Source organism: Cricetulus griseus, chromosome 4, assembly GCF_003668045.3.
Source record: "Cricetulus griseus strain 17A/GY chromosome 4, alternate assembly CriGri-PICRH-1.0, whole genome shotgun sequence".
Classification (NCBI taxonomy): Eukaryota; Metazoa; Chordata; class Mammalia; order Rodentia; family Cricetidae; genus Cricetulus; species Cricetulus griseus.
The window spans coordinates 119,099,191-119,125,938 of NC_048597.1; the positions used below are offsets into that span (position 1 = coordinate 119,099,191).

At 39.2% G+C, this 26,748-nt stretch overlaps 2 protein-coding genes across 5 annotated transcripts in view; one reads left to right on the forward strand and one right to left on the reverse strand.

The window, feature by feature from the left end:
- Positions 1 to 8,350: 8,350 nt before the first annotated feature.
- Aasdhppt (aminoadipate-semialdehyde dehydrogenase-phosphopantetheinyl transferase) lies at positions 8,351 to 21,909 on the reverse strand. The gene is made up of 6 exons (XM_027415211.1): positions 21,631 to 21,909; positions 21,071 to 21,296; positions 16,027 to 16,148; positions 15,307 to 15,468; positions 12,961 to 13,032; positions 8,351 to 10,142 (listed from the first exon to the last, which is right to left on the reverse strand). Exons 1-6 carry the CDS (start codon positions 21,868 to 21,870, stop codon positions 9,978 to 9,980), a joined length of 987 nt encoding a protein of 328 aa, XP_027271012.1. The 5' UTR covers positions 21,871 to 21,909; the 3' UTR covers positions 8,351 to 9,977.
- A 134-nt stretch (positions 21,910 to 22,043) lies between these two features.
- Kbtbd3 (kelch repeat and BTB domain containing 3) overlaps positions 22,044 to 26,748 on the forward strand; it is a 35,573-nt gene continuing 30,868 nt past the window's right edge. For 3 of the 4 annotated variants that reach the window (XM_035443425.1, XM_027415205.2, XM_027415210.2), the window contains exon 1: positions 22,044 to 22,272. The gene's annotated coding sequence lies outside the window, so the exon portion shown is untranslated. Of the gene's footprint in view, positions 22,273 to 22,325; positions 25,119 to 26,748 lie in introns of those variants that run through there. The other variant, XM_027415208.2, reaches the window with a different exon arrangement.

Consider the following 26,748-nt stretch of genomic DNA (forward strand, 5'->3'; position numbering starts at 1 on the left):
AGAAATTATGTTAGACAAATAGCCAACCTGAGCTGGTGGGAGCTCATTGACTGTGAACTGACAGTGGGGGAACCTTCATTGGACCAAACTAGGCCCTCTGAATGTGGTTGACAGCTATGTGGCTTGGACAGTCTGTAAGGCCAATGGCAGTGGGACCGGGTTTTATCCCTAGTGCTTGAACAGGCTTTTGGAGCCCATTCTCTTTGGAGGGATGGATACCTTGCTCAGCCCAGATATATGGTGGAGGGCCTTGATTCCTGCCTCAAAGAGATGTGCCAGACTTCTTGACTCCCCATGGGAAGTCTTACCCTTTCTGAGGAGTGGGTAGGGGTGGGAGGAGGAAAGGTGAGGAGAACAGGAGGAGGGGAAGGAGTGGGAACTGGGATTGGTATGTAAAATGAGAAAAGATTGTTTTAAATAAAAAATGATAAAATATTGTTAGAATTTTCTAACAAAAGCAATGACCTTCTCATCTCTATCTTAGAATAAGATTATATTCATTGTTCTAGAATTATGAATTCATTGTATAATTCTGACACTTTAATGAGAAAACAATATTCTTAGCTACTTTTTCAAAGGGAAGAATAAATGTAGGTGACAAAGACAACTGATATTCCAGAAGAAAAAAATTCAACCCTTATAAACTAATTCCATTTCATGAAACACCAGACCTGCTTCAAGGGCAACTTCAAGTCTAAATGTAGGAGTATGGTTTTATAGCATTCATTTTGATGAGAGTATGGTATGTAAATAACAAATAGTCTTTTGACCCTACGTGACCTCTACTCACATATGCACACACACACACATGGGCACATGAGATGTAAGTAAAGTATTAGTGAAATTCATAGAAATTAAGAGTCTAGAGGAGGAAAGAGAAAGTAGATACTATAAAAGTGATTATAAAGATATAGTCAAAAATTGTAACAAGGATAAAGAAAGATTATTTACAAAATTATGTGATCAAATAATGGAGAAAGAATTGCTGGGGAAAGAATAAACCAGAAATTAATAAAAAGGAATTAGAAACATACAATAAGTTTATTTATATACCATTCAATTCCTATGTTCATATTGTAACTCTGTATACCTAGGACTACATCAGAAGACTAGGCAATTCAGTGTAAAATAAGGTAGTTAAAACAGGCTTTCATCAAGTATGACTAGCATCCCTCTTATGATTTGACTGTGAAATACCCCCTGCAACTCATGTAATGAATTCTTGTTTCCCAGATGGTGCCACTATTTTGGAAGGCTTTGTAAACTTTAGGAGGTAGAGACAGACTGAAGGAAATGGAACTGGTCTACAGACTGTCTCATTTGATTCTGGTCCCCTAAGAGCTACCGATGCTCTTTCTGCTTCCTTAATTTCTGCTTAAATACATGGGGTCAAGCAGCCATGGAGAGAACCCCTTGAAACCAGGAGCTAAAATAAATCTTCTTTTTTTTTCCATTCATTTATTTAGCTCATAAATAAAGTCATGCACAATTACGATACACAATACAGTATGTTCACAATGGCATGGCTAAATTAAACCAATTAGCATGTTATATCACACATATTCATCATTTTTGTTTTGAGAACACTTAAAGTATACTATCTCACAACTTTTAAAATATAGCATATTGTTATTAACCATATTTATCATGCTCTCAGTAGACATCAAGACTTCACAGAGTCCATGCCTCTTGTCCAACTGCAGTTTTATATCCTTAAACCAATCGTTTGCCCATTGTTAAAAGACCCACATTGAAGCCTAATAGCCACAATTCTGCTCTCTGTTTCCATAAGTTCATCATTTCTAGGTAACACATAAAATTGAAATTGTGTGACATTTGTCTTCCAGTGTGTCACTTATTATTTTTTTGGCAAGCATATAACTTTACTACTTACTAAAGATGAAATCAAATTTGCACGCACAGTTGAGCACTCACTGAAACACCTTGGATTCATCACGTATTTGAGTTTCAATTAGCATATATATATATATATGTAAATATATATATACCTGCATATTTATATATATAAATAAATATATATTTATATAAAAGAGCAATAATGGCAATATGTTATGCATCAATAGCAGCAACAGCTTTTCCAGGTTCTGTAGTCATTTGAACAAAATTGTAGAGACATCCAGCACACTCCATTTAAAAAAAAACAAAAAACAAAAACAAAAACAAACACACAACAACAACAACGAAAAAGAGTAAAAAACAAAATCCCAGAAAACAGCACAGTTCTGTTACTCTTGTGGTACTTGGCACCTTTTTTTGTTGTTTTTTAATTAGCTTCTCAGTCATCATATGGGAGGAAACCATTCTGAGCAACATCATTAAAAACCTCTCTGATAAAGCAGGTCCACATATGAGTGAGTACATATCATGTTTGTCTTTTTGTGATTGGGTTACCTCGCTCAGAATGGTTTCTTCGAGTTCCATCCATTTTCCTGCAAATTTCAAGATTCCATTGATTTTTTCTGCTGAGTACTCCATTGTGTAAATGTACCACAATTTCGCTATCCATTCTTTGGTTGAGGGGCATCTAGACTGCTTCCAGTTTCTGGCTATTACAAATAATGCTGGCTCAGCCGTTAAAGGCTAGGCTCACAACCAAAACTAAATCTTCTTTTAAGCCAGATTATTTTATCATGGTAATGAGAAGAGCTAATTCAATCTTTATAAAAAGTGACTAGCACATAATAGAGATATAAAGAGAAAAATGAAGTGGGACACAGGGATAAGGTTTGATCTGTGAGCTGGTAGGTGGTGTGGGGGGAGGGGGGTCTCAAAACAAACCAACCTTGCTGCAACTTTAACCTCAAAGTTCCATTTTTCAGGATGAGGGAGTGAATTTCTGCTGTTGAAAGTATTCAGTTTTTAATTGTTGGGAGCTGCAAAGTACCTCGCCCAAAAGATGGCGCCGGTTTCGGCCTTCCGCCAGCCCGACGGCGAGTGCTCTCTGTGGTAAACAACTCCTAATTTGGTAAAGGCCACGTATCCTCTTAATTCTGCTTGGAGACAACCTATCCTGGCGCGCCACGTAGGGTTAGGTGATTGGTAGATGTAGACTATATCAGGCCCCGTCTTCCTCTACCCGGGGCCGCCATTCCATGTAAAGCAAGGTTCCCGAATAAACTGTGAGAAGGTTCCTCGGTGTTGCGTCGTTCTTGCTGGTCAAGGGTGGACGCGACATTTAATGTCATCTTTTTCTATGATAGTCCTAGAAAACCAATACAGAATCCCAATAATTGTCCATTCAATAGTTACTGAATTTCTGTTTATAGGAAAGTAGGAGTAAACAAAAGCAGTCCAGGGCCTCAATGGAGTAGAGCTTTCAATAGTGAAGAAAGTAAAATGCATCACATTACACAGTATTAAGTAACAAATAAAAATAAAGAGGAAAGGAATATCAGAAGTATTGGGGATTGTGGAGAGGGCACTGTGCAACTTTTGATAAAATATGACCCACTAAGGAGATGACATTTGAATGAAGATCTGATGGAAATAATAGTGGACTGTGTAAAAACATGTAACCTTCTCACCAGGGTGGAATAGCTATTCAAAGGACAGTGAGCTGGTGAGTTGCTGCTGGAGAGATGGTGAGGGAAAAGCAATGGAAGTGGGGTCAGGGAAGAAACCTGACCCAGTCCATACAGTTTATATGAGTAGTAGGAAGATTCTGGCTTTTCCTGCGAGTAAAGTGGCTGCCAAGAATAGAAATAACTCAGATGAAGGGAGGGCAGAAGCAGAGTACTGAGTCTCAGTGATTATCCAGCTAAGAAAGTGGCTTAGATAAGAGTAACGGAAACAGATTTGTTTGAATATCATGTGCACATGGTTTTTGAGACAGGTTCTTGCCATGGAGCCCTGGTGAGCACTCATTTTACAGGTCAGGTATGTCTTTAACTTGTGTCAATCTTCTAGCATTCATCTCTTGATTGCTGTGATCACAGATGTGTGCCACTACACCAGGCCAAACCATGTAGTTTTTAAATTACTTTATTATCTAGTTACTTTATTATTTATAGCACATATTCATTGTACAATATTCATCATTTTCATTAGTCTATAATGTAGTTTGGCTATATTCACCTCCCATTCATCTCAAGGTTTTGATTTTCCTTCTATTCTCTCAACACACACACACACACACACACACACACACACACACACACACACACACACAATGTAGGCTCCATATACAAGAGAAAGTACTTGTCTAAAGTGTTTTGTGGAGGCATTAACAAGTATCTATTCATCTCATGCTGTGTGATTTCCTGTGGAGGCATTAACAAGTCTAGGTTAGTGAACCAGTAAGTTTATTAATTACTTACAGGAGTGTGGTGATTTGAAATAAAAATAGTTCCCATAGGCTCATAGTGAGTGGCACTATTAAGAGGTGAGGCCTTATTTGAGGAAGTATGTAATTGGGGCTTTGAGATTTCCCATGTTCAAGGTAGGCACAATGTCTCACAGTCTCTTCTTGCTGCCTTCAGATCCAGATGTAGAACTGTTACCACTCCAGGTATGCCTTCATGCCACCATGGTTCCCACAATGACAATGGATAAACCTCTGAAGTATAAGTCAGCCCCAATTAAATGTTTTTGTTTGTAAGACTTACTGTGACCACTGTGTCTCTTCACAGCAATAGAAAGACTAAGACAAGGAGTGTTCATGTTTGAAAAAGCAGCTGCATCACTGAAAACCCCACATCAGCATGGGTGGCAAGAGATCTGAACAACTTTTAGGCAGCTGAGCTGGTCAAAGTCTCTGCATCCCAGCAATCTGTTATGTAACAGTGAGTGTACACTATGGGACCTTTTACATTTTGTTTACTTTATCAGTCTCATAAGCCTGCCTTCTCCCTTCAAGGAAGGAAGTTTCAATTCAAAGGAAACTGCTATACAACCCTGTTGATATGATCTCTAGAGACATTAAATTTTCTTGCAGTGACAATTTCATTGTCTACATATACCACATTTTGTAGTCATCATCAGTTGATGGACACTTGGGTCAAATCTGTAACTTGTCTACCTTGACAAGTTAACATAAGAAAACATAAAAAAAGTCTGCAGCATGCTTAGATACCCAGAAGTGATATATTAAATTCATACAATATTTTGGATAATTTTTAAGGAATATCATTAGTATTTCCATATCATTTAGACTAACCCACAGGCTGATGATGGTGTGATGTCTTGCACCCCTTCCCCCAGCATTTATTTGTATTTTGTCTTAAACCCCACTTTTAGAGATAACATGTAGCAAGAACTATTTAATACAATTACCATCAAATAGAAAATGTATAAACATTCAAGTTTTTGACATAAGTTTTATTGGTATCTTGATGACATAATAGGCCTGGTATCAAAGAAACTGTTCCACAGTGCAGAGCAAACTCTCTCAAGCTATATCAATGGTAAACGCCTAAGTAATGCTAGCTGGATTTATTTAATTGATATGCTGTTTACCCATAAAGCTAATACCTCTAGAACTGTGTCTTGCCTATTAAATACTAAAACTCCTCTGGTTAGTCCCTGAAGAGACAGTACTGATACAGTCAGAATGAGTCTTTATCACCCTTTCATTTAAAAATCAGTAATAGGCACATGCATGTAATCCCAGCACTCAGGAGACACAGACATGGTCTACAAAGTGAGTTCTAGGACAGCCACGCCTACACAGAGAAACTGTCTCAAAAAACCCAAAAAGATAGACAATCAGTAGTAATACAGCAGTATTGTAAGCAATGTTTTTACTTCAACCGGTAATTAGAAACAATGCAATCATAGATGATACCATATTGATTTTGTGTCAGTTTATTAATGACATGTGCTTTCAATGACTTGTAATTTTACTTTTGATAGTTTCATATATGTATAGACTATATTGTGATCATATTCACCCCTTCCTCCATTACCCTCTACTGCTGACTCTGTTCTTCACAACTAAAGCCCATTCCGTGTCCAGGTATTTTGTTGTGTAGGTATGTGTCCTATGAAAGTAGCCACAGATGCTCTGTGTTCATGACTACAGTAGCCATGCCAAAGACTGCATTTCATGGTATTTCTCTCTCCAACTTCCAGCTCATAAAATCTTGATGGGAGACGTCATTCTGTAAATATGTCTCTCTTATTGGTTGATGAATAAAAAATTGTTGGCCAACAGGGAAGCAACATAGGCGGGACTAGGAGAGGAGGATTCTGGGAAATGTAGTAAGAGCTGCCATGTGATCCCTGGAAGAGAGGACTCATGAGTCTGGCATTCTCAATAAGACCTTGTAGAAATACATATATTAGTAGTTATGGGTTAATACTTAAGACAGAACTAGCCAATAAGAAGCCAACAATACTGGCCAACATCATTGTAACTAATAGAGTATCTGTGTGTCATTGGGGTCCAAAGAAGTGACGGGCCCAGGCAGGAATCCCGTAAAAACATATTTCCACCCTACTTTCTGTGATGTTCCCTAAGCCTTGAAGGGGGTAACATACATGTCTCAATTAGAAATGGGCATTCAACAGTTATTCTCAGCAGTTCAACAGTTCCAAGTCTTTGCATTAACTATTGCCCTCTGCAAAACAAAAACCTTCTCTGACCCAGAGCAAGTAGCACTAGTTTACGTATATAAATATCTAAAGAGGCAGTTTAGCTACATATCCATTTAGCCAAACATCAGTAGGACATTCTCGCTAGGGCCTATGATCTCACCAGCCATAGGTTTTTACAGAAGCAGGCATGAAATCATTCACAGGAACTAGACTTCAAATGCAATTAGCAAGTCATTTATTACTCCCTAATTATGTTACTATTATACCAGATGGTACACTTTGCCTGGTACAATGGAATTGTAGCATATGGAACACACACTTGGAAGTTATTCTTAAAAGTTGGTGTTTCTATTGCTGCAACCCTAACCCTGTGAAATTATGAAAATCTAATTCTTTAATAGATGTTTTTAAATCCCGAGTAACAGAATTTTGATAATTTTTAACTGAAAATTTAACCAAATGTATAAAATTGCAAAGGACAGACACATACATGCACACCCTTAAATCAACCAAAGACAAGATCTCCTGAGCAAATTGGGAGCCTGTGTGTGTGTGTGTGGGGGGGGTAAGCTAGGAGAATGAGAAGGGGAGAAGAGGAGGGGTGAGGAGAACATGAGGGAGCAGGAAGGTTGAGTTGGGGGAAGAATAGAGGAGAGCAAGATAAGAGATACCATAATAGAGGGAGACATTATAGGTTTAAAGAGAAATCAGGTCCTTCACTGAAAATGAGATTGATGACTGACTAATATGCCATCCCAGAGCCTTCATCCAGCAGCTGATAGAAGCAGAGGCAGACATCCACAGCTAAACACTGAACAGAACTGGAATCCAGTTGCAGAGAGGTAGAAGTGATGAGCAAACGGGTTAAGCCCAGGCCGGTGAAACCCACAGAAACAGATGACCTGAACAAGGGGGAGCTTATGGTACCCAGACTGATAGTCGGGAAACCAGCATGGGACTGATCCAGACCCCATGAACGTGGGTGTCAGTAAGGAGGCCTCAGAAATCTGTGGGGCCTCTTGTAGATCAGTACTTATCCCTAGCACAGGAATGGACTTTGGGAGCCCATTCAACATAGAGAGATACTCTCTCAGCCTAGACACACAGGGGAAAGTCTAGGCCCTGCTCCAAATGATGACTTTGAAGATCCCCCATGGAAGGCCTTACCCTCCCTGGGGAGCAGAAAGGGTATGGAATAGGTAGGATGTTAGTAAGGGCAAGGAAGGAGGGGAGGAAGAGGGATTGACATGTAAAAGAATCTTGTTTCTAATTTAAATTAAAAAATGGAAAAAAAAATAAATCAACCCAAAGAAATTCCTGTGTAAGAAATTATTAATGAAAACCCATCAAGCCATACATTGAGCAGTATGGTACAATGTAAACAAGGGTTTTGGATTAAAGAAACATGGAACCAGCACTGATTTCCAGGCCAGAACCAAATTCACTATTTGGTAAATACCATTTACTTGGAAAAATGTGGAAATTAGCATTGTTAACCAATAAGGTAGGGTTAGAGTAGAGGGGTAAATTATTTATGAAAACTAAACTCACATCACTTTGTTCATGGGATTTTTTCCTTTTTCTTGCAATTCTCCAAAAAAAGCTCTGTCCAGTGACCCTCTGTTATTAAGATGTTAACTGAGGTTATGCATCACAGACAGGAGTACATGAAAGACATACCAGGCAAAGGAAAGAGAACACAGGAGAGAGGCAAACACTCCTCAGGCTAATGGGGAAGGAGATCTCACAATTCTGCTGCAACAGCCACAGAAGGCAAAATGACCAGAATAATAAATCCATTTGTTCAAGAAACATTATTTAAAATAGATTAAACTGATACTATCATTGCTAGCTGCATTGTTACAGAGAGTAGTCATGTATCTGGCCAGGTGGCACACTGCCAAGCCACTACAATTCCATAATTACCAATTTATTATAATAAGAGATGATTTTTCATTTCAGTATTAAACTCATGCAGGAGATAACAATACTTCACCTACTGGAAATGCTACAAGATTTTGTTTTGCATGCTTAATAAAATAAAAAAATACATAAAACACTTTTACTGAGTAATTTTATACAACTTACACACAATTTTTAATGTTAGTAATAAAAACAATGACATTATTCTATGTTAATATTTAATAGTAATAAGACTTCCTGAAGACATGCACTACAACCATATAGCAGATTCTCTCATCAATATGATGGTCTTAGCATCTTAATATTATGTTCACACTTTAAGTCTATTTAGTAAAGAAAAACAGGTATGATGAACAAGAGGTTCTTATAAAGGATATACAAATAACCAGTAACAATGGCATAATCAACCTCATTTGGTGTGGAAGAAATGCAAACTTTTAAAATATGGTATCACTTTCAGTTACATAGATCAATAGAAGGAAAGAACAAAAAAGATAGCCAATCTTCAGATAATAGCAAGGCAATACCTACAGTTGACCAGAGGGTACAAAGATGGTGGTGTTCACACACGACTAACTAAAGTATAAACTGCAGTTTTTCAAGAGAAATATGGTAACGTATACCAAGGTTGTTTGTTTAAACCCTTTGAACCAGTCATTCCATTTCTAAAACCTGTCTGCAAGATACAATTAAGCACATCTCTCAAAATGCCAGTTTTCACTGTACTACTGCTTACACTAAAGACACAATTAAAACTGCTAACAAGGAAATGAGTACACTATGGTGCATCTCCCTCAAGCCCAGTAGTGTTACCTCAATGAATTTCTCCCAAGCCAGGCTTAGTTTTGCCTTTCAATAGTCTATTTTGACAGTGGTAAAAAATGTCAGACATCTCAGTGGGGGAATCTTTGGGGGGTTATTCAACACTGATAAAACAAACATCACAACTTTATAAAGATATAAACCTGGAAGCTCCAGCAGCAGTTTATGTTACTGCAGCTGAGGCAAAATGAGTACCGTAATGCTAATGACAACTTAACCCTTATACTATGTGCCACACAGACATCATAAAAGACAATATCTTAAAACCACTAAGTCTACGCAACAAGAACAGTTACAAAGAGCAGATGTATTTTCTTAAAATTACAAAACACATGATCTCATTTTAAAAAAAGTTAATATGGATTCATTTGCAACAAATGTTTCTGGAATGGTAACTCAAGTTCTGTGAAAATGCTTGCCTTCAGCAAGTTTACACTTTTTTTCTTTCTATAAAGCACATTTATCATTGGAAGATTCTGTCATCATTTCTATCAATTACAATTCTGGACAGTAAGAAGTAAACATATTCAAAGGAGCCACTGAACTGGAAATCTGCTCTTTAAAAGCATTTGGGTCTTTAAAAATATTTTGATAAATAAAATTTGACCACATCCAGCATTTTATTTTAGTGAACACAGAAGACTGCCCCCTTTTCTTTTCTTTATTCAGGGATTCTATCATGACTTGGTACCATTTCGAATAAGAATTTCTTCTGTGAAGCAAAAACAGTCCCAAAATGAAGGATCCTCAGGTGTCATAGGAATAGCCGATGCTATCAAATCACTGAAGTTAAGGATGGTGAACTGCCTCTGGGATGGTTTAGAATCATCTTGATATGAAACCTAAGAGAAAAACAACAACAACAAAAAAGATCGCCTTGTTTTTATTTTTACTGAATATTAACCATATAATCAGTTTTATAATTATAAAATAATTCCAATTCATTAATATTAAATTAAGGCTTAGTAAAATTTCTACAATATTATTCTAACTCCTTATACTACTACTACTGTTTTCAATTTAAAGTGAAATATAAACATGTTTTCAAGCTACATATAGCCACCTCCTGTAGTATTTACTTAAAACACAGACTTAATGAGATCCCATATGCAGAAGGGTCAACTCAGTATACATACATATAAGGAATCTGAAGCTCTGTAATTTGAGCAAGCAGAAGTGGGCCACAGACAAAATTTTTGAAACACGCCAGAAGTGTGGGCCTGCTATGATAAATCTGCTGTAACTACATATGGATGTAACTCACTCAAATTACTGAGTACCAACAAGGCACCTGACTTTATGTGACAAGCCAATCAAAACTCAGAAAACACTAAAAACCTGGTATAGAATTGGCTTCTGGCTGTATGTAGGTGGTATATATGAAATCAGAAATGTTTAAAGTTGGGTCCCAACTCCAAAATATCATTATGTATAAATAAATATTACAAAATCTGACAAAATCTGAAATCCAAAATACTTTTGGCCTGAGCATTTCAGATGAGGGCTAATCAATACATATTAGAAACAATACTTGAACTTTATACACTACTTTAATAAAGCTCAATACTTATTTACATGGGTTCTAGAACATGCTATAATATTGTCATCTCAATTTCACAGATGGGAAATTGAGGCTCAGAAAGACCATTTGCACAAGTTAAGAGGTTAACTTGGACTAGTTTTCACACTATACACTGCTGCAGCAGTCTAGTCAAAGCATAAGTACTGAAAGCACACACCTTTAACCAATGGTGTGCATGACAGTTAATGGTGGTAATCAACCACTTTCTTAATTGGATATGGGATCTGCTCCACAGGAGGAATTTCACACCTGATATCGTAAAACTGGGTCAAAAGCTCATGACTTCCGATAGCACAGGCCCTAGGGGAGGAACCTACAATTGTTAATATGTTAAACTGTCATGTAGTCAAACTGCCTTCTACTACTTTAATATCCACAGATTTGCTCTCCCTTTGGTCAGGGGAGTTCTTTCTGTAATGGATAACAGTTAACCAACAGACTCATAGCTAGGTAATGTGGCAAACATAAATAACAGTGAGTGCTTAGCTGCGGATGAGGCATCTATATTCAACTCCCTTTATCTAAGGCTCAGGGAACATGAAGGAAGAGTGGGCAGAGAAAATAGGCTGGCAATATAAAAGAAAACTGTGAAATTCGGACTTCTGACATGGCATGGTATTGCACACATCAACTCTCAAGACCTACACAAAATCAAGCACATCAAAACTCCTACAGAAGGGCCTCTGACACCCCTCCCTTACTAGGAGAGACAGTCAATCTACTTTGGGGATATGACTGTCAGTACCCAGGCACATGAGCAGCATTAATTGGACTTGATGTTATTAGTAACAACAACAACAACAAAACAAACCCTACCCTAAAGCACTTGAAGCTGGGAAAGAGGCAAAGTAGAGACCACAGGGAAAATTAGAAGTAATAAATCGGTATGATCAAAATATATCCTATACATTACCATCTTCAAAGAATATAATAAAGAACTATAAAGATGTACCCAAAAAAAAGTATTCAGAGGGAGCATGAGACTTGAGAAGAAGAGGAATAACCAAAGTCATACCATCTCCCATCAAGTATCAATTCTAACATGCTAATCTTAAGAAGACAGTCTAAGACAAAATTCAACATTTATAAAAGAAATGTTCTGTGGCCTATATTTTTTTTTCTAGAATAATGAAGGGGTGTATGTGCATGTACATATACACATTTTGTCATATGTATTTCCTAAAAACAAAGACATAAATTTTGCTACTAGTATTCCATAAAGAAAGAAATCAGCCGGGCATTGGTGGCACACGCCTTTAATGCCAGCACTTGGGAGGCAGAGGCAGGCAGATCTCTGTGAGTTCAAGGCCAACCTGGTCTCCAGATGAGTGCCAGGATAGGCTCCAAAGCTACACAGAGAAACCCTGTCTCGAAAAACCAAAAAACAAACAAACAAACAAACAAACAAACAAAAAAACAAAAACAAAAAACCAAAAAGAAGAAAAAAAAAGAAATCACACAGAACTACAGCTATATGTAGTGTTTTCCCTCACTAGATAACAACATTAGAAATATAAATAGATTATAACTGAAAGAAAAGAAGTGAGACCAAGCTAAATCCCAATATGATACAAACTCTCACATAAACCCTGGAAACAATCTATAACACTAGGAATAAGTTTAATTTGTAAGGTGGTTCCAGTATTCACCAATGTTCAACCTTGTGCTCTTTATATTCAAGAGAGCCCAAATTCACCAGCAAATAAATTTCTGCTATGACTAAGAGATGATGACAGTGAACTTCTATTGGAAATTTGACAGAACTATCAAAATTTTCCTTGCATCATTTAAGGGCATTTACATATAAAAAAGGTAACAGGATCTTGTAAAGTTTGTGTGTGAGTATGTGTGTGTATGTGAAATACCAGACCTTGTGAACTATAAACTCACCAAACAGACAAAAACCCATCAAGACCTCTGATCCCCTAACCTACTGCAAGGTAAATTAGAATTTTCATCAATAAAAGCAAAAACATCATTGATTCATTAACTTTTTAGTTAATTGATTCTTAACTTTTTAGAATCATCATTGATTCTTAACTTTTTAGAAAGATTTTAAAAAAATCATAAAATCTTACACTTTGATGTCTAGATCCATCAGGTTTCCTAAGAGCCACTGCAACAAAATGGTGCTCATCTATTTTGCTTTCCTAAAAAAAAAAAAAAAAAGACAAATGCAGATTATAAAACATAAATCCAGACTTTTTTTTAACATTTCTAAATCTCACTTACTTTCTATACACTTCTACTCAGACTCTCTCTCTCTCTCTCTCTCTCTCTCTCTCTCTCTCTCTCTCTCTCTCTCTCACACACACACACACACACACCCCTCTCTTGGTGTATGTACTATGTAACACGTAAGCTGATTAACTATTTTATTCACTAAAAAGGAAATGCCTTGTTAACCTCAATTAGGACAGTGTGCTGGCTAGTTTTATCAACTTGACACAAGCTAGAGTCATTCATCAGAGTGGAAGGAGCACTTCAACTGAGAAAATGCCTTCAAAAGATTGAGCAAGCCTGTGGGGTATTTTCTTAATTAATGATTCATGCAAGAGGGCCCAGCCCATTGTGGGTGGTACCATTCCTGGAGTAGTGGTTCTGGTTTCTTTAAGAAGGCAGGCTGATGCTTTGGAAATCAGTATGGTGATTTTTCAGAAAACTGAGAATCGATCTACCTCAAGACCCAGCAATACCACTCTTGGGCATATGACCAAAGGATACACACTCATACCACAAAGACATTTGCTCAACTATATTCATAGCGGCATTATTTGTAATAGCAGAACCTGGAAACAAACTAGATACCCCTCAACCAAAGAATAGATAAAGAAAATGAGTTACATTTACACAACAGAGTACTACTCAGCAGTAAAACGCAATGACATCTTGAAATTTGCAGGCATATAGACGGAACTAGAAAGAACCATGCTGAGAAAGATAACCCAGACCCAGAAAGACAAATACAATATGTACTTAGTCATAAGTGGATATCAGACATAAAGAAAATGATAAGCAGCCTACAGTTCACAACCCCAGAGAAGCCAAGGAAACAAGGAAGACCCTGAGAGACATACATGGATGCCCTACCCCAGAAAGGGGAAAGGTAAGATCTACTGAGTAAATTGGGAGCAGGGGGGTAGGAGGGTGACAGGGGAGTGGAGAGGGGAGAAGGGAAGGGAGAAATTTTATTTGAGGGATTGGGAAGGTCGAGTTGGAGGAAGGACAGAGGGAAAGCAAGGAAAGAGGTACCCTGATAGAGGGAGTCACTATGGGTTTAATGAGAAACGTGGCAATAGGGAAATTCCCAGGAATCCACAAGATGAGGCCAATTAAGAATCTAGGCAATAGTGGAGAGCATACCTTAACTGCTCTTCCCTGAAATCAGATTGATGACTACCTTAATTGTCATCATAGAACCTTATCTAGTAACTTGATGGAAGCAGATGCAGAGATCCACACCTAAGCACTAGGCCAAACTCCTGGAGTCCAGTCATAGAGAGGAGTGATAATATAAGCAAAGGGGTCAAGACCTGAACCCACAGAACAACTGACTCTAATAAGTGGGAGCTCACTGACTCTGGAATGACAGCTCCAAACTAGACCAAACTAGGCCTTCTGAATGTGCATGATGGTTGGGTGGCTTGGGTAGTTTGTGGGGCCACTACCAGTGAACCAGTATTTATCCCTAATGCATGAACTGGCTATTTGAGCCCATTCCCTATGAAGAGATACCTTGCCCAACCTAGATACAGGGGGGAGGGCCTTTGTCCTTCCTCAACTGATATGACAGACTTTGTTGATTCCCCATGGGAGGTCTCACCCTCTCTTAGGAGTGGATGTGGGAGTGGGGTGGGGAGATGGGGAGAAGGTGGGGTGAGCAGGAGGATGGGAGAGGGAACAGGGATTGGTATGCAAATTAAGTTTTCAAAATGATAAAAAGAAAAATAAAAAGCAGGCTAAGCAACAGTGAGCAGCACTCCTCCATGACCTCTGTATTAGCTCCTGCCTCCAGGTCCCTGTCCTGACTTCTTTTAGTGATAGACTAAGACATGGAAGTATAAGCCAAATAAAATAAAGCCTTTTCTTTCCAACTAGCTCTTGGTCATGGTTGTTTCATCAGAGCAGTAGTAACCCAATTAGGACAGTCTCACCATATAACTGGCTGCCCTATATACCAGGCTGGCCTCCAATTCACAGAGATCCCCAATGCTGAGATTAAAGGCAAGCACTATTATGCTCTGCTAGGACTGAAGAGTTTTAATGATCAGATTTAAGCTATGCACTTTGAACCTATTCAAGAGCATAACAGACACACTAGTTACTGTTGACATTCTTCTTGTAAATTTCAGGAACACCCTAGATTACTCATATATATAAATATGCAAAGTCTTAGCTATGATAATTAACAATGAATTTTTTACCTCAAAAGCCCATTCTTTTTCTTCTTCCCCATCCAAGAACAAACGTGTTTCCTTATAAACCTGGCCTATATTCAAGTTTAATGGAGATATAGCAAATTCAAGTCGATGCATTTCAAATCCCAATCCAACACCAATGGCTTTTATAAAGCTTTCTTTCAATGCCTACAAGAGAAAGTGACAGTTTTCTCTTAAGAATTTAATAGCTTTTCATAACATTTACAGATATAATACATTTGGATTTCTGTTTTTATAACTTCTTTTCCTTTGATTTGTTCATTGTAACAGCACCAGAAGAAAAAAAAATTTGTGCTAGTAGTATTCAGGTAAATCACTTAGGGTTTCTCAAATGTAAACCATAATGACCAAACAGTGCCATCCTCAACAGATTGCTAAGAGAATTAACTAAATTATAAAGACATTAAAGTGACATCTTCTGTTAAATGAGGCTCATGTGTATGAGTTTAATACAAAACACATTAATCATAAATAATAAACAAAACTTTCATTTTAAAAATAAGCCACTTGCTAATTATACATTATAGGCTAAAATTTCTCAAAACAATGCCATAATAATGTAATACAAACAATAAAAAAAATTCTCAAAGAATTTGCCCATTTATATCAAGCATTGTATGGCATTACCAGGAAACCAAGTCCTTCGCTCATATTTCTATCAAAGACAATGAAATTATTACTATCAAAATGACAAAGAAGTTATACCCAATGACGGTAAAACATATCCAGTTGAGTCCATTCATCATTAAAACTTCTGATTGTTTCCCATTCCTTGTTGGTAAACTTTCTTTTCATAATATGAAAGAATTCTGGAATTGAACCACGACCTATCAAGTCAGAGAATACAGAATTAAAAAGTTACTCTATCCAAAAGGAAAATAAAATTTTAAAGCTGTTGCATCACTAAAGGTATTGAAGACCACACAAAAAGGAAAGTCAATTTATACAGAAAATAATCATATATGAGGACTGAAATGTAGTTTGGTGAATAGAGTGCTGGGCTAGCATGTGTGAGACCCTGAACTGAATTCCTACTGCTATAAAGAAACAAAAACAATAAAAGAAATACTCTTATATAAAACAGCATATCTAAATTAGCTAGGAATTAAAAAGAGTAACTCACCATAGCAAGCATGGGTTAATGTAGAAGTAGTTTAGCAGGAATTTGTGAATTATACAATTAGGCAGAAAACCCAATTGTTTTCAAAAGATGTCTCAAAAAACTCAATACCTGACAGTCAAATTTGTTATAAAGATTAAACAACTAAAAGAAAACATCTTACATATGACAAAATACATCTCAGAATACCAAAACAAAATTTCCATGCTAGCATATTTAGTTTTAAATTTTCACGCTACTATATTACTGGGGGGGGGGTGACTATTTTATAATAATTTGTAACTAGAAGACAGTTAAACAATACACACTGTTTATTTAAAGTTACTATTGAGAAACAAAAATCTATATATCTATATCTATATATCTATATTCAAGTGTTACATTTGGAATGAAATAAAAAGTCTTCCTTTGTACTGTTCAGAATTTCTGCAGTAACCAAATACCTTTCCCATAGTGAGTCAGGGAAGGAGACACTACCAATCAGTTCCTGTGCAAAGATATTTATGATTCCCCTAAGCTCCCACTTCAAAAGTCAAGTCTTCAAAGGAGGTTCTTTTGCTGTAAGTGGTACTTGAGATTACAACAATTCTCATTCATTTTCAAGCACTAAGATATTATAATGTGATCTTGGGAGTCCTATAACAAGAAAATATTATCATTTGGGGATGTGAATGGATCTTTTTAGTGATCTAAAGCTCATTTTTACTTCACTGAGAATTATTGGAGCATTTCAACAAAAACTGGGTTCATTTGCTGTTTCTGGCATGTATGAGCTTGATAAACAACATCCTAGAGAAATTCTTTTCAAAATTTAAGGAGCTGAGGAGATGGCTCAATGGTAGCTTGCTGAGCAAGCATGGGGACCTGAGCTACGATCCTCAGCCCTGTAAAAGCATGCAAGTATAGCAGCCACCAGTGTCTGTAACCCCAATGATGGGCGGGAACAGGAACTTGTCAGGGTAGGGGTGGGAGAAGAAGCTGGATCCCAGAAGCTCACTGACAAGTAAATATCCAGGTTTAGTGAGACTATGTCAAAAACATTAAGAAAGGTGGAAAGTGACAGAAGAACTTCAGTAATGATAACCTTTGGCCTCCAAATTTACACATCCACACCCACAAAATTAAAAAGGTAAACTGTTGTTTTTTTAATGGACTCTGGCATAAGCAGCATATATAAAATCAACAGCAGGAACATCTTAACTTGGATTTGGAATATTTCATACTTTGTATGAAACTATAATTTTAATGGGGTAATGAACAAAACTCATAAATTTAATATAAGCCTGTTTTCACCCTACTATGTCATTTTGTCTACTTTTTTTTAAAAAGTTTCCACTTATAACCTACAAGAACTTTAATTTTTTACCTAAGTATAAGGCAATCAAAGAAAAAATAGTTATATATATAAAAACGATTAACATAAAAGGCAGTCAAGCAGTCATGTAACATTACTTATGGCTGAAATATGCCAATGAGTATACTTTGCTACATATTAAAGCAGAATCAACAGCAAGCAAAGGTGGTTCCAGACTTAAGTAAAGGACAGCAGCACCACCCTGTGGTTATAGGGAAAAGCACACTAGCCAAATATTCTGTTTTATTCCACTTTACATAGGAAATTAGAAGAAAAACTATTAGAAAAATCCCAGTAGAAAAACAAATTCATCCCTCAAAATACCAGCATAATTACTGGGCATACACACAGGCAAATTCTCAATACTACTTGTTTGCACTGATGTCTACTACAATCTATTTAATCATCATACGGAATATTAAGAACATAGGTGCATACACATGTAGGAAAGGTGAAAGACTGGAAAACTGTGAACTCTCAGTTAAGTTTAGAAAACCTTGATTCTTCTTAAGAGTTTAGTTATTAAAGAATGTCAGTTACTAACTTGTTCTAGATAATCAAAATCACACAACTGAAAAGTTTGTTTTAAACATAATACTCATGCTCAACCAATACCCTTACCTACTATTCTAGGACTATGAGCAAACATTCTAATTAGTACCAGAACCTCAAAGCCCATGCACATCATTCTAAATTCTAAAACAAGGTCTCCAGTACACATGCCTGTAATAGCATCTCAGTTAAAATTCACCATTCAGCTGTGAAGAAAGCTCCACTGATAGTGTGCCATGAAAGCATTGAAACTGAGTTCAGGCATTGGAGCAAACCCATGGGAAAATACTAAGTGTGGTTCGACAGCCTGGAATACCAGTGCTGGGAAGCGAAAGGAGGAGCCCGGAAGCTCACACTGGCAAACCAATCTACCTTCATTGGTAAGCTGCAGGTTAAAAAGACCCGTTTCAAGGATATGGGTGGCATTTCCAAGATAACATCTGCTATGGGTTGTCACCTGGCCTCCATATATATTACTGGCACTACATGCATACATATACAAAAGTAAAACAATAAAATTATTCATTCTTCTCAAGGACTATGAGAATTATTTAGGGAGGGTGGAGTGAATAGAGTTAAGCAATGTCTAACCCAAGGCAATAAAAGACCAGCATGGACAAAAAACAATGATTAAAGAAAATGCTAAAAAGAAATGAGAAATGGTAGATGCCTGGTAATAGAAAGCAGAAAAGAAGATGAGTTTGAATTCTATTATATGTGTAATGAGAACTTACTTCACAATTTTAAAACTGGTGTCCATATCTCAGCTCTATCTGGAGAACAAGTTAGGAATGTATGGTGTGGGAGGAGACAAGTAACAGGCTCTGTGACTTTTTTGTAATAGCCAGGCCTATTTTATACCAACTACACTTAATTTATACTTATAATGCAATAGCTTCTCTAGAGATCAATTATATAACAAAGTCTGTTTTGGGGCGTGTGTCAAACACAGTCTTGCAATGTAGTTCAGGATGGACTTGAACTTATGATCAGTCTGCCTCTACCTCCAGAGTGCTAGGAATGCAGACGTATGTCAGTACAACTAGCCACAATAATTTTAAATTACTTGAATTAATTAAAATTAGAATTGCTTCTCAAAATATTTTAAGTTATTTTTATTGTGCCAAGTAACATCCAAAATATAGTAAAAAATACATGAAAATGAAAACCATGCAAATAAAATTCTTAACTTATCCCAAACTTAAATATTAATTTTTATACTGATCGTGCTTATTTTGTAAATACTGTTAACTGAACAAATCATAAAACTATATTCTTTACACCTGAAGCTCAAGCATCTTTAATAGTAAATGAAAATTAGGGAATGAGGAGAAAACTTGGCCAGGAAAACAACATTCCCCAAGCATTAGGAATTTACAGTATCAGCAACCTGGGTGGGGATTAGGATCTCAATGCCTAAATCTTCTTTGGGAAATGAGCTGTACTTAGCCAACATAGGTGATAAGGAAATGACCCCCCACATTCCTACCTGACATTTCTTATGGACACAAAATGTGAAAGAGAATTGTCTCTTTCAATATGCTAATGGCACTCATCTATGGCAACTATCTCTCAAGAGTTAACAATGCTTGGTACTGAGTAGTTTTCCCCTTCTATTCAACACTACACCTTTCATCTTTCAAGGAATGAAGAACATTCCTTGGTCAACTGCTTCACTTATCAGGGTCTAATAAATCACTAGTGAAGCAAACTGGTGTTTCCAGTCTTCACTAACAAAGAATGATGTATCCTATCACAAGTTGAAAATTAGTGGGATAGTAATGACATCAGTCCCAACTGAATGTATATCTTCCTTTGTGTTATTGAGCACTTAAGCTTTTAGCTAACAGAACTGTAAGAAGGAAGGAGAAGGCTTTAATCAAAATTGCTAAGGGTCAAAGACTTATTAAAGCATTAACAAGAAACAGATTCTTCAATTTCTGCTCAACTATCTTCCCACCATTAAAAACTCCAACTAGTAACAACTTATTCAGTAGTGACCACAGTCAATACTGCACAAAGCTGGTTGTAAAATCTGCTCGTTTATTTCCAGGCAGACTGTCTCTAGTTGTGCTGCCTTCCTTCAAGTGTTAATCGCCTCTCCACTAACTTCTACTTACAAGAAAAGCTCATGTGAAGATTCCCCAGAGCTACAAGCCCATGTGGACTATTCTTCACTATTACCTATATTATTATATTATATAGTACATTATTACATCACATATTGTTACATTATTATGGAATAAGCCTTCTATAATACCAGGTTATGTCTTTGGAGCTGTGTTTCAGTAAGGTCTGTTACCTTCAAATTTCTTGTTGAAATTTAGTTGCCAATACCACAGTATTGTAAAGCATTGGGTGCACCCCCTTCATGAATAAGTTGACTTTTATCGCAGTCCCCAAGTATTTCCCTGAACACAGAACTATGAGCCTAAATAAACTCTTTTCTTCACAAATTAGCTTCAGTACTCTGCAACAGCAAGAAAAAAGAAAAAATACCAAGGCAAATTTATGTGCATACCTACAGAGAAAATGTAGCTGAAGGAGGTTAAAATGGCACAGTTCCTTTATCTGTGGATTTGGGTTAATGTTAAAGGAAATCCATTTTCTTTCAGTTAGATGCAAGGGTCTGTGTTTATAAGTCTCCCGGTTTACAACCACCTATTAGTTAAGATCTGAGACACAACACACTTAACCACTGCGTCATAATAATGAACCATTACCTGGAAAACTAGTCTTCATTATATCAATACCAACTTGCAGCTCAGGTTCTGCAGCAAGAACTGCATAGTCCCCTTGATGTGAGATGTTGAAGTTGAAATTGGGATAGGGATTCAACGAGTCTTTGGCAAGAACCGGCTTTCCTTTTGAAGTTCTTTGCAGACGAATGTTATTCCAAGGGATATTTAATTTCTCTGCAACTAACTTCCTTATCATCAGACGACCAGCCTGTTAAAACACATAAAACATACAGTATGTATATACTGTGGTCCACCATCCGCATAAAGGCATTGCTTACAAAGTGTATTTGGTAATTTATAAGCTTTTCACTTCTGAAGCATATTCATTGCTAAACAAACGATTACTACACAGGCCCTGCCTCCAGTTTCAGGTGAAGGGGCCTCCAGAGGCTACCTCACAGGGAAGGCTTGCTTGGGAGATCCCGAGCCTCAGGGGAAAGGTAGGCGGGAGAGGGTCGCGCACGGTGAAGCCCTGCTGGCCACGGCACGAGCGCGGGGCTGCGCCGCCCTGCCCGCCCCCCAAGCCCACAGGCCGCGAGTACCAGGGCCGCCTTGGCGTCGCGGGCAAACACGAACTGGCCGATGCGTTCCTTCTCCTCGGGCTGGATCGACCGCAGCGCCAGCAGCCATTCGGTTCGACTGGGCAGCCAGGTGCCGCAGGAGAAGGCCCAGCGAACGCCCTCCATGGTCGGCACGATGCACAGCCTCTTGGCCGGGAGCACCATGCGCCTCCCAGGGCCCGCCGCGCCGCAGGCCTGACGGCGGGACGCAGGCGCTGCCATGCCCCCTTCACCCTCGAGTCTGCGCAAGGCAACTGCTCTCCACCCCCTTTCGCGCGTCAGCACCAAGAAGTTGGGCGTCCAGGCGTGCGCAGACCAGGCTCCACCCCATTCTCAGTGTGCGTCGGCCTGGGGGCGTGGCCTCGTGCTGCTCATCCTGAAGAGGGCCGGGCTGCTGGGGGAGCGGGGTGGGAAGGAGGTGGAGAGAGGCTGCTGGGAGCTCCGCGGCTTCGCGTGACGGCTTGTGAGCCAGGCTCCGCAGCCTCGAAGGGCGGGACCAAGGCCTCTCAGCACCGTTCGGCCACTCACGGCGCAGGAAGTGCTGACGGGACAGTCGCACGAGCCAACCGCAGCCGGAGCTCTGCAGGCCAACCTGGGCGGAGACTTCGCGCAGGGGCCTTGCAGGTGGGTGAGCCGCGGGGTCTGCGGGGAAGGGGGCAGTGGAGCCTTCTTCCCGGGCCAGGGGGTCTGCGAGCCTCAGCTTCGCTGCAGCCCAGGGATGCTCCAGAGAGGGAGGCTCCGCAGGAAGGAGCCTGGGAGTTGTGTATTGCGGCGGCTGGAGGTGACCCTCCCCGTACCTCCCACGCCCTTCTACGTTGAGCCGAGCCCCCAAGGGTTCAAGGCACGACTCCCGCGCGCACCTTCAAGGCCCCATGCAGGTTTCAGACTGGTGTGCAAAGGCACACCAGTGCATTTCTGTTTCCTAGGTTGCTGTTGTAGACGGATGTTAGCGGCTTTTCTGTGAACATGCAAAGTCGTGGGCGAGTTAGAGTCCAGGGCAGAGTTGGTCTCTGCGGTTGAATATGGATTCCGCATTATATAGGTGTCATGCTGAATCAGCCTGTCCCCTTCCTAAGGCTGCCTGGAAGGATCTGCAAAGGCCAGCAGTAATCTAATCTCCACAACTACTGCTGGCTTTAGTCTTACCCTTAAGCGTTACAATTAACATTTCTGTGACATGACAGGCCCCCTCGAGTTTTCCTCAGGTGCTTGGGGTTTTTGAGTGTGTGCTTACACACAGACATTGCGATCTTGGTGTAACATCTTGCCTCTTCAAAGCGTGATTGAGGTACTATTTAAGATCTGAAGAACGTTCACAATGTGACAGGGTATCTACAGCACACAGAAAAAGCTACAGTAAACAGTGTGAGGATGAGTAAAGTGAGCAAGTACTAATGCCTATATCAGCAAATATAATTGTTATGCCAAGTTCGTGAGATCACAAAAAGACCACCAAGGAGCCAACTCACTGATGCAAACCCACAAGGTTTAATGTTAATCTACAAGCCTCGGCAAGGACCCTGTCCAGCAAACTGGCACAGCACCTGCAGGAAAAGGGTGTCTGGCCTCAATTGTAAGGGGTTTTTAAAGGAAAAAAATTGCAAGCAGCATGGTACGTGCCTTGACTGTTCAGGATTGGGTAAGAGTAGGTGACCTTTGGATTCATTGATGTAGGCTCTAAGGGAATTTCAAAATTATTACTAATGGTTGCCCACAAGGACAGTTATGACAAGATGTTATTTACCAAAATTAGTCATTGCCTGACAACCCGGATGGGCTCACTTTGACCTGGATGGGCACAGTTTGGGTGCCCCTTGGAACTGTTTATAGTTCCTTGGCTGGAGCTGAATCAGCCTTGTGCCACACAGGGAATGTCTCAACCGTGGCTTCCAATTTACCTTGCTCCTACAATAATAATTAAGGTTTCTGCTTTGCATCTTATGGAATTAAGCATCCTATTACACTGTCTCCTTCCCTGTGTTTTTAATGATAGTGACACCGGCAGCTTGAGTATGGCAAAAGAGGAACATGACTAGGTTCGTGGTGACTGGAGGTTATGGTATCAGAGTATTGTCAAACGTTTTCCTGGATAAGGAGTAGAAAAATACAGTGGTGGCTTGGGGAGAATAATAAGTCAAGTGATAGGGATGGAGATTTTTGTTTGTTTGATATTTACTTACAGGCAAGAGTTCTAGAATTTGCATGCTTTGGAAAGTATCTAGCAGAGAAGGAAAAATAGTGTGTGCCAGAGAGTCCGAGGTCTCATCACCATTCTAGCAATCACTCCAGAGTAGTGAGTAGATAATATTGCTTCTTACCATGTTCCTGGGCTAGAGATACAGCTTACTATTAAAACTCATGTCTTGTTGTGAGTTTTTAAAATGGTGCCTTCCACAATACGCTGTAAATGTACTAACAAATAACCTTCCTTCAACTTATGTGACACTTATGAGTAGAAATATATTCTAAGAACGGAAATAACATCAAAACCCTGCAATGTTAGTTAGTGTTTCTTGATTATAGAATCACAACTCCTTTACTTGCTTTCTGCATCTCTGTCTCCTGGGAACTGTACTGGCCACCTATAATTTTCTAAAACTGAAGGACTCATTTTTCACTTGAGAGCTTTATTATTTTTCTCTCACCAGTGATTTACCTTTTCATCATGTAGTTCTCCACAAACACAGCCTCAAAAAGGCTGTGGTGTTGTAGTTGATGATAGCAAGGGCTCCAGAATCAGACTATCTGACTTTACATTCCAGCTCCCCACTTACTCGATGATGTGACTTAAGTTAGTACTTGAACTAGCAAAACGTCATTTTCCCATTGATAAAGTGAGAGATAATGACAGTATTTGCTTTATGTAAGTAGGTAGAGGAGCTAAAGAGGATGCAGATGTCAGCACATCCTCTGGATAATAAACAGCACACCACTGGAAGATAAACAGAAAAAGAAAGAAAGAAAATGCAGGAAGTGTAGTTGTATTTCTGCCATAGTCTCCAAAACACCTCTAGTTCCTACTCAGTGCTTTTGATGGCTATTCTTGTCGTGAACTTCACTACATCTGGAATGAACTACAATCCAGAAATGGAGGGCACACCTGTGAGAGATTTGCTGCTTGATTTGAAGTGAGTGAATCAACTTCTAGCCAGGATGTTTTGAGATGGAAGACTCACACCTTTGATCTGTATATTGAATCAGGAAGACACATGCCTTTAATCCAGATCTTGAGGTGGGAAGACACACGTTTAATATGGTCCATACCTTCTTCTGGAAGTCTATATAAGGACATAGAAGAAGGAAGCTTTTGCTGTTTGCCTATTTGCCTCACTTTACTAGAGCATCATTCCCTTCATTGGCATTGGATCCTATGCCAATGAAGGGATTTCAGCATATACAGAAGACCAACTGAAACCTTGTGGACTTTGTATTCACTGCTAGCTATTGTTGGATTAGCTGGACTGCAGCCTGTAAGTCATTCCAATAAATCCCGTGTGTGTGTGTGTGTGTGTGTGTGTGTGTGTGTGTGTGTGTGTGTGTGTGTAGAGAGAGAGATAGAGAGAGAGAGAGAGAGAGAGAGAGAGAGAGAGAGAAAGAGAGATTCATTCCCTAAGTTCTGGGAGTCTAGAGAACCCTGACTAATACAGTACATTTGTATAAATAACTTGAATAATAAACTCTGGATACCAGTGACTTGCAGCACTAGTAAAACAAAGCCCAGATGAGGTTGAGCCCAGCTCAGCTTTAGTTTATTTCCTTCTTTCAAGTAGCACATGCTTTTCTGTCATTACTCTATAAGGATTTATTGGTGAGCCTAATTCTTGAGCTTGTAAGTTTTTAAAATGATTTTTGTAATTTCAATATAGTCTATGTTTGGAAGTTACTTCCATGAACATTGAGCACATGTGTTCTTTTGCATCGTAGTTAGTGATGAAGGAATAGCACAGAGAGTGTATGAATTAGGAATCTGTCTTAGGAGGCATCATGGAGTGGATCACTCCTGTGATCTTTGTACATATAAGAGGTTGAGATAAAGGGTTACCGTTCAAGGTCAGCCGGCAATACATGGTGAATTCTTCCAGATGCCGCTGGCTGTTCTCTCATATCTACAATAAAAACCTTAACCGTGTTGTAGAGCAGTAATGTTGGCAGTTTTTTTTTTTTCTGCACCTCCTCACATTTATGTGGTACAGAAAACTGGAATATATATGAGTGTTTCACCCCAGGTATATGCAAAGGGGTGCAGTAAAGACACTGCCATTTGTTTGTCTGGTTGGTTTGGTTTTGTGTTTCTTACTGTGCCGAAGAGAGAAAATATCCAGAGGCATTTTTCACAGTCCAAAGCAGAACAGGAGAGGAGGAGGGAGGGAGGGAGGGAGGGAGGGAGGGAGGGAGGGAGGGAGGGAGGGGGAGGGAGGGAGGGAGGGAAAAGTAGACTGAATGTCCAGCAGAGTGGACATGGACAGGGCTATCTATGGGAAGAAGGGATAGTAGCCAGAGATGGAGACTAGAAAGAGCCCAGAATAGTGACAACAGTCAGGTTGTAAGGCTGAGGAATAGAAGCTTTACATCTCAAAGGGAAAAGTATCCTCACAGTCAGAAGCCAAGGAATACCACAAACTCAACAGCACACAGCAAACCTCACACAAAAGATTTATGGGGAGGGAAGAACCCAGAAGGGTGGCTGCCTCTACTAGGGGAAAAAAAAGCAGAGAATTGAGCAGAAGGCAGGGCTTATGTAGAGTTTCTTGGGGCAGGGTGTTGTGGGGAGGTGGACCTTTTCAGGGTGAAGCTTTCTAGGATGGGCATTGGTGGGATTTTATGTACAGAACTTGGGCTTTTTACTCTGTAGGGTGAGGGCTGGGTGTAGCTATTAGGACAATTAGTGCTCTGTGGATGGAACCTGGCATTTGGAGGACCTAAAAGGTGGGGGGGAAGCCTGGCCATTCCTATGCCTCAAGTGGCTTACATTACCCTCTTTTTTGTTTATTGTTGATTAAACAGATTATGGGAAAGAAAGGTGATATTATCATTGGACTACTTCCTGTTGGATAGGGGCATTGAAGTCCTTTGGGTGAACTTGATCTTCACCATCAGGGT